The 14,911-nt window shown below is 44.7% G+C and overlaps 1 protein-coding gene across 1 annotated transcript; it reads right to left on the reverse strand.

Moving 5' to 3' along the window:
- Positions 1-544: 544 nt before the first annotated feature.
- On the reverse strand, positions 545-9,013 carry Snrpb (small nuclear ribonucleoprotein polypeptides B and B1). The gene is made up of 7 exons (XM_059261410.1): positions 8,863-9,013; positions 6,490-6,641; positions 4,725-4,836; positions 2,485-2,637; positions 1,933-2,071; positions 1,511-1,636; positions 545-844 (listed from the first exon to the last, which is right to left on the reverse strand). The coding sequence occupies exons 1-7, from the start codon at positions 8,863-8,865 to the stop codon at positions 834-836; spliced, it is 696 nt and encodes a 231-aa protein (XP_059117393.1). The 5' UTR covers positions 8,866-9,013; the 3' UTR covers positions 545-833.
- Positions 9,014-14,911: the final 5,898 nt, after the last annotated feature.

Consider the following 14,911-nt stretch of genomic DNA (forward strand, 5'->3'; position numbering starts at 1 on the left):
CCTAGTTTGCTCATGAAAGGATAATTAATTTAATCCAATGTCATGTGTTAAGATAACCCTGACCCTTTACCTCTATGTGATTTCCTGGAGCTACCACTGCACGCCAAGAAAACCAACACTTCCATTGGTCACTAGTCTTGCTGTGCTACATATACTACAGTGCTGCTCATTATCTCATCATCCAAAGAAATCATGGCAATCCCACTTAAAAGTCAGGTTGCAGTATGTGCATGTGTGTTGTGTGGCCCTGAGATAAAGTTCTAACAGTACCCCACCCCACAGGGTTCTCACCTTCAGTGTATGCTTCATAAAGATCTGCCTATCTAAGGGATGTAACACTGAACAGCATATAAATGCTTATTTCCTCAAACTGGTCTTTAAATTTGACGGACAAAAAGCCTCCTTGTAGTTCAGTTTGCAATTTTCTTAGTCCAAACAACAGTAAAATATAGGGAAGCAGCTAAGAGTAGGGTTAGTTTTTCCAAGGAAACCCTTTATAAGGCACTCATCAAAGGCTTTTCTAAAGACAAACGAATATATCAAGTGTGTATAACAGTCTCTTAAGAGTTTATTATAAACCAGCTTCATAGGCCACAGGAAAAAAAAAGAGGACTATGTACAGCCTTCTGGGAAACAGGCAAGGAGCTGAGGAGGACCAAGATGAGTCTAGGGCCTTGGAGGGCACATTCCCCAGGGAGGGGGCCCTGAAAGGGAAACCAGACGATCCAGGGAGACTCCATGAACAGCATAACAAACGAACAGGTCTATGGTAACTCGGCCCTGGGGAATAGGGCCACACCTCGGTGGAGCTACTGTCACAATGCGTGCGAGGATCAAAGCAGACCTGAGGCAAGAGAAACGTTAGTCAACACCTGATCTGTAACTCAAGCCCCCAGCTTCCCACTCTGCAGGTAGCTATCAAGAGACTACAGGGGTGGGCTGACTGGGCTATATCCAAAAAAAAAAAACCAAAAAAAACAAAAAAACAACAACCCACAAATACAAAATCAAAGAGAAACAAAATGGTGATAAATTTTGAGTATTATTTATGTTAAGACCTACTATGTCTTCATGGAAAGAACACAGGGCTGGTAGTCAGAATGCTCTCTGGGCTTTCTGGGCTATTTGTTTTGACAAAGACACTCACTATGTAGTCCTGGCTGTCCTCAAGCTCAGAGATCCACCTGCCTCTGGAATACTGGGATTAAAAGCAGGAACCACCACACCCAGCAAGAGAGGAACTCTCTTAATTAGTCAAGGGCATGGGACAGTCTCCACTGTGATCTCTGGGACTCTCATCTTGCAGCCAGGGATGCTGACTAGTCACTGAACACACCTCTGTTCCACTAGGGAGGCAAGACCAACCTGTTAATGTTTACTCCCTCCTCACTACTTTCTGGACACAGCTATCCAAGAGCTCACTTCCCTAAATTGAGGTCTAAAGCCAATCTCCAATTGCTGGCCCAATAAACTCTAGGGAAGGAAGACAGTCACTATTGTAGACACTTACCTCGCATCCCTGGAGGAGGAGGTCGCATCCCAGGAGGGGGCATGCCCATTGGAGTTCCTCGGCCAGGAGGGATCCCCATTGGGGGACCCATAGGAGGCCTCATGCCAGGAGGTGGGCCCATCATACCTGAAGGAGAAAAGCCCAAGTGACTTCTTAAAAGCTGGAACATACAAAGCTATGTACCAGTCAGATAGCCCAATCCATCCTCTCAGCCTCTATAAGCAAAAGGGCCCCCGAGCCCGAGAGGGGCTCCTACGGCTCTTGTCCAGCTAGTTCCCAATCAGTCAGCCAGGCTGGATCTCAGAGTAATCCTGCTTAATCACACAAACTCATCATCAGTTTCAGTCAAGAGCTACTTCATCATGAATCCAGCTAAGGCATCTGGTGATGAATTAGTACTGGTCTCCTTTGAGGATATTCACCTGGAGGAGGCGCCCCTCGGCCCATGGGTGGAGGAGGACCCCCACGACCAGGTGGGTACTGAGTTGGGGCTCCTGCAATACTGGCTGTGGCTGCAGCTGCAGCAGCTGCAACAGTGCCTCTTCCTTGTGGAGTCATCACCTAAAATAACAAAGAAGAATTAAACAAAACACTAACTGTGCATCTTCCCCTAAACTGCACTGAGCCTGAAGCCTCCTAAAGCTACAACTCATGCCGTCAGACTTCTCCTGAAAGTCAACCATCAGGAAGCCCGAATGCCCAATTTCCAGCCTCTTGGCCAATCCAACTGGGGAAAAAAAGCACTTGCACTTTCAGTTAAGACTGGTGACATGGAAAGAGAAGGAACATTCAATGTCACAGGAACATTTTTGCTAAGTTCAGTTGGCTGGAATACCTTTTGTACATCTCTTCACACAAACACTGATAGCCTGACAATCACGACTCATCATGAGACTGGTCATTCTGGACTCCTGATCAAGCTGTGGATTCTCCCTTAGCTACCAGAAAATGGTAGTCCTCCTCCAATGCCTCACCTGCTGTGAGGGGCCTCCAACCCCTCGGACTGGCCCAGCAAGTCCTGCAGGAGCCTGGGGCATGGGGACACCAGCTGGGATTCCTCTGCCAGCAGCCCTGCCGATTCCTGGCCCCCCAGCAGCTCCAGCAAGTGGCACTCGGGCAATACCAGTCTGAAAAGAAGATCGTTGTAGAATATTATTTTAACTGGGCAAAGATGTTACATTTGTTTATGCTGTAGAATATTACTTTAACTGTGTAAAGGTGTGTTACTTTTGTTTATGCTACATTTGTTTAACGATGTAAGGGTGTATGTTTAATTATGTAAAGAATGCTGCATCTGTTTCACCTTGCCTACCTAAAGCACCTGATTGGTCTAATAAAGAGCTGAACAGCCAATAGCTAGGCAGAGAAAGGATAGGATAGGTGGAGCTAGCAGGCAGAGAATAAATAGGAGAAATCTAGGCTCAAAAAATTAGAACAAAGAGCAAGAAAAGGAGAAAGAGGGGGGACACGCCGGGGGCCAGAAGCCAGGCAGCCATCAGACAGACAGACAGCAAGAAAGTAAGAAAAGGTAAAAAGCCCCAAGGCAAAACATAGACAAAGAGCCAGGCAGTGCTGGTGCACGCCTTTAATCCCAGCACTCAGGGAGGCAGAGGCAGGCGGATCTCTGTGAGTTCAAGGCCAGCCTGGTTTACTGAGCAAGATCCAGGAAAGACGCACAGCTACACAGAGAAACCCTGTCTCGAGAGGGAAAGAAAAAAAAAAAACCCCATAGAGAAACAAGTTAAAAGAGCTAGCTAGAAAGGAGCTAAGACAGAGCATTCAAAACTAATTAAGTCTCCATAATGATTTGGGAGCTGGTTGGTGGCCGAAAAGAAAGGGCCTGGTACAAAACATGCTGAAATGCTCAGTGGGCTAAAGAATTCTAAGTACACCTTGGAATAGCACTGCCTAGGAGCCTCTTGCATTTATAAGGCATTGAAACAGTACTAATTATATACACTAACATACCTATCAACACCATTCTTCCATGCAAGACCAAGAACCTACCTATCACCCCTTATAAAGAGACTAGAACTTAAGTCTAGAGAAGTATGTCACTCGATACCTACATTCATGCCTAGGAAAATAAAATAGCACTTGACCTGTCAACAGAGACATGAGATCCACTGGTTCTCTGATTTTCTCTTGCTAAGTGACAGTGGCCAAATAATACCTCTAATACATATTTACAAATGAAGAAGGCTGTAGTGTTCAAAATAAGAAAAGGAATGAGATAAACTACTCTCTACTCACTTGAGAGGCTATCTGTAAGTTATTAGCAAGACTTAAGTCAAGAGGGTAACTGAAGGATGTTTACAAACTGAAAAGACAGAACAAACTTTTTCATGCATTACAAAGAAGCATGTGTGTGGATAAAAAAAAAACGGGGGAGCTGAAAATGCAACTTCAGTGGCAGAGTGCTTGCCCAACATACATGACATCCTAGGTCCAAATCAAGCACAATTAAAACACACATATATACATAAACACAGGCTAAGAATAGTCTCCGGCAAGAGAAAACAAATTTGGTTAGGTTCTTTTTAGACAGCTCTATTTATAAACATACACTGGTTTGCAGAACCACGATCATCTGGATCACATATCAGGTCTGCCATTTACTAGCTGTGACATCTTGGACAAACTGCTAAACTTAGTTTATTCCATCAACAAGGTGAGAATAATTTTTCAAAAGCAAACTAAAATCTTCTTACAATGATTAAATGAAGCACTGCCGTCCCTGGTGAACAGATGACCAATAAATATTATTTTTCTGTAACTACCAAACAAAGCATCCATAATTCTATGATCTGGAGTGGTTTTTGTTTTCAGTCTTACTATGTAACCTTGGCTAGTCCTGAGCTCACAGATCCACTTGCCTCTGCTAGGATTAAAAGTGCGTACCACCACACCCAGCAGAAACTACTATGTATTCTAAATTACTTCTTTTTGAGATTATGATTAAGAGTTTCTCCCTCCCCTTTTCTCCATCTGAACCCTCCCTCTTTGTTCATTCATTGTTGTTACATAATTTATGGAACTGTTAAATTTTTAGGAAGTGACGAATGGCCTCAGGTAGCTCCCCTGCTGATTAGGGTTCAAGTCCCAAATTCTAGCTCTCCACTCACTCACTGTAAAGGAGTGTACAGCCAGAGCACTTAACAGAGCCCAGCTCCCATGAGGGCCTCCCTTCTACAGGTATTCAGGAGGAACTTACATCTTTGGGAGGAGGTCCTTCTACTGTCATGGAGACCAGGTTCTCCCCTCGAAGCAACACCAGACCGAGAACTCGCTTCTCTTCCCTTTCTGCTTGTTTGGAGTTCTTTGGCCTAAAATTGAATTTTTAGACAAAAAAGTATTAGAAGGTAGGAAACATTTAGGTTTCCCTATCTAGGAATCACCAAGGTTTGCTTTATATTATATCACTTGACAAACAGTATATAAACTTTCTAAAACAGGTCCTTTGGATAGCATCTCAGGCTAAGTGACCTCATATGGAGATGGCTGAGTGTTTTCTACCAAGCCAAGAAGATGCACAGACCAGGATACAGGACAAGCAGCAAGAAAGCCCAGCCCTGGTGTAGACGCTTCCACAGTCAACTGAAAATGCCTTCCCTGGTTTTCTTTGATATTACCTTGTTCCCTGCCTTCAGCTTAAAATTTCATAGGCAAAAGGCAGGCTAAACAATTCCTAAACAAAGGTGAATACCACCCACTACACATCCATGCAGTGTTATACCAGGAACAATTCAACCTCAAGGCCTACAATTCCTCCCTTCGCCGCACATGAGAATAGAAGGGATAGAGGACAAGGTAGGAGAAATTCCACATACAAAGAAGTTGAATTTTTACAAGAGTCACATAGAAATTTCACATGGGTGACCTCAAATCAGAACCCACCCCAAACAGCAACAACTGGAAAAGATGAATGAAATGAAAAATGTAAACTTGGAAAAGTATCTGCAAGATAGGAGCAGGGAGTCAAAGCCACAGTTTTTAAAATAAGAAATAATATCCTGATTTTTAAAAAACAACTTAGATTTTCCCCCCTTTTTAGCTCATACTGTCTTGTTAAATAAGCTGTATTAGCTTTTCATGATGAAAAAAGGGCAGGTATTTAAGTTTTTTCTCATTAATTTTATTTGAAAAAGTATTTTTAATCAGAAAATCAGTTTCATTTTTAAAATGAAATTCCACACTGATCTGCTAGCCCACTCTAACATGTACCAGGCACCCAGGCATCTCTGCATTTTTATTCTATACTTGACCTTGGGCCACAAAGAGAACGATCTCAAAAAGAATTTACGGGAATCCAGTCAGTACATAACACCAATGCTGCGTATCTGGAGTGTGCATATGACACAAAGTCACATCACTTGTTGAGCCTCGTGATGTCCCCAATATATAAAGCAGGACTGGGAGAGTTTAATGGTCCTGACGGAGTTAGCTAATAAACTTACAGAATCGCAGCAAATGAGGAAGCATCTTCAATTCTTTAGAAAATGCCAACAAAAATGACTGGCCCCAAACCCACATGGGGAGCAGAGCACTTACCCTGAAGAGGGTCGGTCAGAGGCTTCTTAAAGCAGTTTCAGACCAGGCTGCAATACGAGAGCCCTGTAGGCTACAGCTCTACAAATAGGTAATGAGGCCAGAAAATCAAGCTCTCCCCCCTCACACACCTGTGGGGAGAACATGAGAGCCCTTTACCCCAGGACCCAGGGGCATGCAAAATCCGAGAAATTAAAAGACAAGCAGCCCTCCTCACCAACTTCCACTTTGCTAGAATTAGAGAGCAAGGTTTTCTAGATTAAGGAAGAGATTCCTTAGCAGCCAAAATCCCATTTCAGTTTCTCCCTTCAAAAGGCAGGTGAGCAAACGAGAACACCTAGCTGAATGGCCATCCCACACTTGGTCCACCCATCCCATCCCCATCGGGTCCATCCCCAGTGCCTTTTCCCTCCCAACAGCCCTCTCCTTACTTGATCTTCCTGAATTCATCACAGTCACAGAGGATTAAATTCATATGCTTGTCAAAAGCTTTGAAGGTCCCGATGAAGATCCGGCCATCTTGCAGGATGCATCTCATCCTGTAGTCAATGTGCTGCAGCATCTTGCTGCTCTTACCCACAGTCTGCAGGAAGGGAGCAGGGAGCAGTGAGGCTCAGCCCTTTTGGGCTCACACACTCTGGTCCTCCACTACCGCCTCATTTTCTATGTCTAACTTTCTCAACAATTTTCAGCTATCTTCCAAACAAGGCCTTTTCCTGAGAACCTTATGGCCCAGCTTTCAGCCTTGACTCCTGCCCATTAATTTGCCATTATCCCTGCCCTTAAAAAAAGGTACTCAGCCGGGCGGTGGTGGCACACAACTTTAATCCCAGCACTTGGGAGGCAGAGGCAGGCAGATCTCTGTGAGTTCGAGTCCAACCTGAGCTACAGAGTTCCAGGAAAGGCACAAAACTACACAGAGAAATCCTGTCTCGAGGGGGGGAAAAAGGCACTCTTCCTCAGATTATGACTGACTTTGTCTATGTTGTATCTGTCTCAGGACTGTGAAGTGCCCACAAACTAATCAAATCCATCCACAGTAGGCACACTAGACATTAAGCCATCCACCACTGTGTAGACTCAGTGCTACAAACATCTAAATCCATCTAAACTAAGAACTGCAATTCAACTGGCACTAAAAATCCACTTAAGGAAAAGCTTATTACCAGAAAGTGAATCAGCTCTGAAGCAAGAATGGAGTCCTCAAATCAAGAACTGGAGTAGGGTAACTTAGGTAACTTTTCTGGGCCAGAGTGCTAATTCGTGTGGATACTTAATAGTCTAATATATAACTTGTTAGCCTTAATTTTTAATTAAGGGAAACAATTATCCTGGTTCTAGCCTGGCTCCCAATGTAGCTTTGCAAAAACAGAGGAGGAGCCTATACACATCCCTGGGTGAACAGAGGTACCTGTGGCAATCTCTCTCAGGAATGTATCAGTTCCCCACAAGTCTAACTGGTATTATGTTACTTCTAACTACCCAAGTGCCTTCTCTGTACCAGGAATTGCAATTGCTGTTCACCCGTTAGCATTACCCAGCCCTAACCTGAAAACCCACATTATGTGTTTTCTGCTTAAACAATCATCTCAAAGAGCTCTGTTGGAGAGGATCAGCACACGTGGGTCCATTTGCCCAGTAACAGCTAACATTTTTTGGTAACTCCCTGTATAGCCAGGCTCTTAAAGGGATTGTGTATTTCATTTAATCCTCAAAACTGGGCCCATTGTCATCCCTTTTTACTAATAAAATAGATGACCCACGCTGAAGGTTAACTAAGGACTTGCCTCAGTCAACCCTCAAAAAGATAACCTGTTTTTACTACCTCGGGTTTCTTCAGCTACGCAACTAATGTTTTTTGGGAAATCTTCGACATATTACATTTTCTCTGTAGCCAAAACTGGCCTCCAGGGGGAAAAAAAAAAATCAAGATTCTGCCTGCTTAGCATAGAAATTACAAACTGAGATTTCAAGCACCGGCCACTATCCCTGGCTGACCTTTCTCAATCTAACGTGTTTATTAAGCCTGTGAAAAATCTTTCAGCGATGTCTTACTACAGTTGATAAAGCAAAGTGCAAGGACGTCGGCAACCAGGTTCCTGACCATTTCTTACCTTCTACTTCTTTGCTCCGGCAGCTCTCCAGACTTCCAGCCCTCCCTCCCACGGGGGAAGCGGGGCGCTGCAAAGCAATCCCCCGGGAGCCTGCTCTGGGCCAGGAGAAAGCCTTCCCGCCCCTCTCCCTGCCGTTACCTCTGCCCAAAGCCCAACTACCAGAGTGAACATTAGCCCGGCGCAGAGCCAGGAGCCGAACTTAGAGAAGACGGGAACTTCTTTCAGGGTGCAGTCCCAGCGCCCGGCAGACCCCCACATATAAAAACAACCGCGCAGCAGGGTCGCGCTCTGCTTGCCAACACTCTGCTCCGCCCTCCCGCTCCCTCCGCCACTCGACTCCGGTTCCCGGCAGCGACCTCCGCCACCCCTCCGTCGGGCCCGGCGGCCCGCGTCTGCTCCGGGAGCTCGGGCACACATTGACCCCGCACAAGTTCACAGCTACCGCGGCCGCGGAACTCCAACCACCGTGGCGCCGGGAGACCAGGTTGGCCCGTCGCCGAGCACGCTCGTCGGCCTCTCTTCCCCGGCGCGGCCTGCCCCTCCGCCAAGTCCAGGCCTTGGGCGCCCGGATTAAGCGGCTTCGGCCCCGACCTTCTTCTCCGCCACCGGCGGCTCCGACCCACGGCCGCCGTCAGCCACCGGCCCACTCCGCACCCCCGAGCGCCCCGCGGCCAGCCCGGGCCTTCTTACCATGGTGGCGGCTCCGATGTCTCAGATTCCCGCCGGATTCGCTTCCACAGAGGCCTAGTCGCCAGCCAGCAGCGCGATTCCCGCCGCGGCTAACGGAAATGCAGCCTGCAAAATGCCGCCGCTTGCGAAGCTACTTCCGGTCCGGCCTCCGCCCCCGGAGTTCCGGTCTCTGGAAGCCAATTAGGGCGTAGAACGGTGGTAGCTGCGGACTTTTTGTTTGGGGTTTTGTTTTTGTTTTGATTTTTGGTGTTTTTTTTTTTTTCTTCGTTGTGGTTTTATTGGGTTCCCCGTCTCGTTTTGATTTATTTTAGACAGTGTCTCACTATGTCGCCCAGGCTGGTCCGGAGCTTCCGATCCTCCTACCTATAGCGTCCTTAGTGCCGATGCGGGCGTACACCATCGTACTTGCTGGCAAACATCAAACTGAACGCCCTTGAAAGCCTTGGATCCTCATTGGACGTACACCTTCCCAGCTTAGTCTCCACGGGAGTGGCTTGTTTCACACGCCGCTGCCCGGAACCTCCCTCCTACCCCAGTTCTCACGCAGCACTCCCTGAACTCACTCTAGGAAGCCGCCCTTCTCGCTTTTTTCTTTTTCTTTTTTTTTTTCTTTCTTTTTTGTTTTGTTTTGTTTTGTTTTTCGAGACAGGGTTTCTCTGTGTAGCTTTGGAGCCTGTCCTGGAACTCACTCTGTAGCCCAGGCTGGCCTCGAACTCACAGAGATCCGCCAGCCTCTGCGAGTGCTGGGATTAAAGGTGTGAGCCACCACCGCCCGGCTCTCGCTTTTTTCTTAAGGCTTGGAATGATCTTACATCTGCACCTTTGCGTTTGCTTTCGTCTCATCAGGAGCGCTAGACCCCCAGGAAGATGTGCATGCTGACGCCCTGACCTTCATGATTAAGGCTGATGACCATCCTTCTTATTTAAAAAATAAAAATAAAAAATAAAAAAAAAAGCAACCATCCCAGGCACCTCATGTTTACACTTGTGTTTGTTTTGTTTTTTCTCTTTAATATTGATTGCTGTCTGACATGCTAAACCATAGTCCCCTCAATCCTGGAGAGGCATACCTTCCAAGACTCCCAGTACCCCAAGTCACAGTACCAAACCCTATAGATGCTATATTTTTTCTACATATGCATACTTATGGTAAACTTTTACCTTTTCACTTAAAGAAAACACATTTTGGTACCTTTGAATTGCCAGCATCACAAGTCAAGTGCTTTAGAACTAAACAAAACAAGGACTACCTGCACACAGGCACTGCAATGCAGGTCAGCCAATTTGATGATCCCTATGACTGCTGAGTGGGTAGTATATACAGTGTGGACACCTATACACAGGGATTATTTGTGGTTAAGGCAAAAACAGTGTTTCCTCATGCTACTCAGAATGGTGTACGACTTAGAACATTAATCGCTTATTTCTGGAATTTCTCATTTAATATTTTCAGACCAATAGACCAAAGGTAACTGGAACTGGAATAAGAGATGATTACTGTATATATTTTAAGTTATTTTATTACCCCATTTAGAATTAAACTCCACTAGAGTATGGTGTTTATTGCTTAGATCGCTGCTTAGCATAAAGGACTCAATAAATGTTTGTTGAATGAATTAATCTCATTCAGCTCCATGACTTTTAATTATTTCCTATATGCCCAGGACTTTCTAATTTATTCCTCTAACCTTGTTTTGTTTTTTTGTTTTTTTTTTTTCTAGCTTTTGGTCTTTTGTAAAAAAAAAAACACTTGCTTAATTGCTGTGGAGCAGATACAGTAAATTTAACATGTTGAGAACTGAATTCTTGACCTTATTACTCTTCCTCTAACCCCTTCCCCATCTCAGAAGTTTTGTTAAGAAAACAAGGAATGGCACTAGTAATATATAGTGTTTGGTAGAGTGCTTGTGTAGCACACACAAAGGCCCAGGTTCCATCTCCAGCACCATATAAAGGGGCATGGTAACATATGCCTATAATCCTAGCACTCAGGCAGTGAGGTGGGTACTCCAGGAGTTGGAAACCAGTCTGGGCCACACAGGCACCTGTTTCAAAACAAACAACAAACAAACAAAGCAACAAAACAAAACAAAACAACAAAAAAATAGAACAAAATAATGAGACCATGAAGCATAGTTGATTCCTTTCTTCTATTTCATAATCTACCCTCAGCAAATGGACCCCACATTCAAATTACCTTGACTATAACTATTGTCATCTGTTCCACGGCCGCCACCCCTAGTTCCAGCCTCCAGCACTTGGATTGCCAAATGAGTCCTTGATTGGTCTCCTTGCCTTAATCTTGTTCTCACTGCAGCCAGAGGGGTCCTTCTAAGTGTTCAAGGGAATGCTCCCACCTCAGAACTCCGCCCCCTTCACTCCATTTCTTTTTTTTTTTTTAATTTAGCTATAATTTTATTTCTGTTTGTCTATTTATTTATTATCCCCAATCTCTTTTTTTTAAATTTTTATTTTGCAATACAATTCAGTTCTACATATCAGCCACAGATTCCCTTGTTCTCCCCCCTCCCGCCCCCCTCACCTTCCCCCCAGCCCGCCCCCCATTCCAATCTCCTCCAGGGCAAAGCCTTCCCCACAGACTGAGATCAACCTGGTGGACTCAGTCCAGGTAGGTCCAGTCCCCTCCTCCCAGGCCGAGCCAAGGGACCCTACATAAGCCCCAGGTTTCAAACAGCCGACTCATGCAATGAGCACAGGACCCGGTGCCACTGCCTGGATAAGAGACGGCGCCATTGTCCCATTTCTGTCACCCGACAGAGAGAGAGATGGAGGCCCAGCAAGATGAATTGGCATGCCCAAGGTGTCAGAATCAGAATGAAAAACTAGATGCTACCTCTGACTCAGCTGTTTATTTGTCCCCACGTTACCCAGTCACCAGATGCAGAATTCCTTAAAGCATTTTAAAAATATTTATTTGGCCGGGCAGTGGTGGTGCACACCTTTAATCCCAGCACTCAGGAGGCAGAGACAGGCGGATCTCTTGAGTTTGAAACCAGCCTGGTCTACAGAACAAGTTCCAGGACATCCAGGGAGGTTATACAGAGAAATCCTGCCTCAAACGGAAAAAAAAAATTTGGAGCCAGGCATCTGGCACATCCGTACACTCCCAACACTTGAGAGATGGAGACAGAAGGATCAAGAGTTCAAAGCCAGCTTCAATGACGTAGCAAACTCACAGCCAACCTAGGCTCCACAAAACCCTGTCTGAAAAAAAAAAAAAAAAAAAAAGGAAAACAAAATTTATTTAGTAGCTACTAATACCATGAATTGTTACTGAGATTGGAAGTTTCTTACCTCAAGAAGCCTGTGTTCTACTGAGAAAAACAATAAACCAAAGGAATAAATATGTAATGCAATATTACAGTGAGGGGAACAAAATAAAGCTAACTAGGGATATGAGGAGCAGTGGTATACAGCTTTGGCTAGGTGACTAAGGAGAGGCCCTTAGGCCAGTGACTAGATAAAGCCACAGACACCCCGTAGCTCTGCTACAAAACAGATAACCACAGTACTTCAGACTTCCCAAGCTCAGCCTGGTCCACTGCTGCTCATCACACTCCGTCTATCATTTGCAATGTGCTTCTCCAATGCTCAGCAGCTTCTCCCTCCGCCCTATCTAATTTCTTTACCAGTATATTCAGTGACAAAATCCAATCTCAAAGTTTTCATAATTTTACTAGTTTATTCAGGTACATCTCCAGTGTTGCAAAATGTATGTATCCTAAGGTTTTCTACAGGTTGCCCACACACACACACCCCTCAAAAATCAAGTAAGCCTCTGCTAGTGGCAGTTTACCAGACTTAAAGTCCAGCCCTCTACTTTACCCTAGGTTATTAAAATGACAAAAATCTCTCCTTTAAGTGGCATTAAAATTCACACAACTAAGCTTTCCTCCTCACAGCCAAGACAGCGCTGTCTGGATCCTAAAGAAGTGGAAAGTAGGGAAAGAATAAGAACCATGACTACTAGCCATGAGCCAGCATCCTGCTGAGTCTACTTTGTTGTAGCCAGGAAGCAGGGTGACTTGGGAATTAGACTGTGGTCTGCATGAGCAGTGTACCAGAGTATAACCTGTCTGTTACAACCCGGCTTTGTCGATCTTGCCAGTCCGTGGGTGCACCCCAACATCAAAGAAAAGATGCTTGAGCCTTTTAAGAATACTAGGAAATGGCATGCTAGAAATTTGGGGGTTTCATTTAGGTTGTTTCTTTGTTAAGGATTCTAGACTCTCATGTTTCAACCTGTCTAGACCTTCTCCTCAATTAAAGAGCAATTCGTATTTTGCTGTTCTCTCAATTTCTGTATTAAAATTCACGAGCAAGACACTGTAGTCAGAAGTTTCTGTGTCCGGCCAGCAACACCCAAATAACCAGTAGTAGCTCCCCAAATAATTGACTCAGGCTTAATATTACTTATAAAAGCTTGGCCAGTAGCTCAGGCTTATTACTAACTAGCTCTTAGACTTAAATTAACCCATAATTCTTATCTATGTTTAGCCACCTGGCTTGGTGTTTTTCTCAATACAACATTCTCATCTTGCTTCCTTTGCATCTGGCTAGTGACTCCTGACTCCGCCCTTCCTCTTCTCAGCATTCTTAGTTTGGTCATCCTGCCTACACCTCCTGCTTAGCTACTGGCCAATCAGCGTTTTATTAAACCATTTGGAGTGACAAATCTTTACAGTGTACAAGAGAATTATTCCACAGCAAGACATAGGTCTATATACAAAATGAGAACATGGAGTTAATTTCTTGTGTACTTCATGCATATCTGGAGGATATATAAAAGGATAATAGAGCACTTAGTAATGGATGGTGGTGATTAAGCAATGAGAGGCTCTCAGCTTGCTAAGAGTCATTTATCATCTCTTTTAGAAAGAAACTGATTTTTAAAGACTTACATTAGAAGAGAAGGCTGGGGAGGGGTGGGACAGTGGATACTACTAGATGGAGAAAAGGCTGGGGAGGGGTGGGACGGTATACTATTGGATGGAGAGAAGGCTGGGGAGGGGTGGGACGGTATACTATTGGATGGAGAGAAGGCTGGGGAGGGGTGGGATGGGATACTATTGGATGGAGAGAAGGCTGGGGAGGGGTGGGACAGTGGCTACTACTAGATGGAGAGAAGGCTAGGGAGGGGTGTGTCAGAGGATACTGTTAGATGGGAGCAAGAAGTTCTGGTGGGGGCCAATGAGATGGTTCAGTAGGTAGTCACTTGTGCCAAGCCTGACAACCTAAGTGAAATCCCTATTACCAGTGGAATAGTGGAAGAAGCAAACTCCAGTTCCAAGGGATTAGACACTCTCTTCTAGCCTCTGTGGGCACAAGCACACACATGGTTCATAGACATACATGCAGGCAAAACACCTATACATACAGAATAAACTGAAATTTTCATTCATAGACTCATTCTCTGCTGTAAAGTGCATCATAATGAAATAACAAAATATTATTTTGTCAAGGCAAATTATTTTATATGAATTTATATATTATATGCACACATATATAATATACACATATATTATGTATATATGTATAATATACATAATATATATATGCACCAGGATTTTAAAGAAGACTGTCAAAATGGTAGGGATGATGTTGTGTTTTGTTTTGTTTTGCCTATCTAGTACTGATGAAAATTATTAGAAATGTCAAAAATATTTCAGTTTAAAGAAACTAAGTTAGGGCTGGAGCGATGGCTCAGTGGTTAAGAGTACCGACTCCTCTTCCAGAGGTCCTGAATTCCCAGCAACCACATAATGGCTCACCTGTAATGAGATCTGGTGCAATCTTCTGGCCTGCAGGGACACATGCAGGCAGAATACTTATCTTAATAAATAAATAAATCTTGAGAGAGAGAGAGAGAGAGAGAGAGAGAGAGAGAGAGAGAGAGAGAGAGAGAGAGCCCCTCGGGGAAATGGATTCTTTCCTGTTATCCCTGTGGCCTACCAGGACATTACATCTGGGAGTGCCACAGGGATATAGTCCTCCCCTGGGGTCTTGTCTTAGCTGCAAAGTGGGTTAC

Source organism: Peromyscus eremicus, chromosome 4 (assembly GCF_949786415.1).
Source record: "Peromyscus eremicus chromosome 4, PerEre_H2_v1, whole genome shotgun sequence".
Taxonomy (NCBI): Eukaryota; Metazoa; Chordata; class Mammalia; order Rodentia; family Cricetidae; genus Peromyscus; species Peromyscus eremicus.

Bases quoted from the DNA above. Each gene is read 5' to 3' on its own strand.
- Snrpb (XM_059261410.1), bottom strand. The intron at 2,638-4,724 runs GTAAGTTCCTCC...TCTTCTTTTCAG, and splicing joins AAGGACCTCCTCCCAAAGAT to ACTGGTATTGCCCGAGTGCC. The intron at 2,072-2,484 runs GTGAGGCATTGG...TTGTTATTTTAG, and splicing joins TTGGAGGCCCCTCACAGCAG to GTGATGACTCCACAAGGAAG.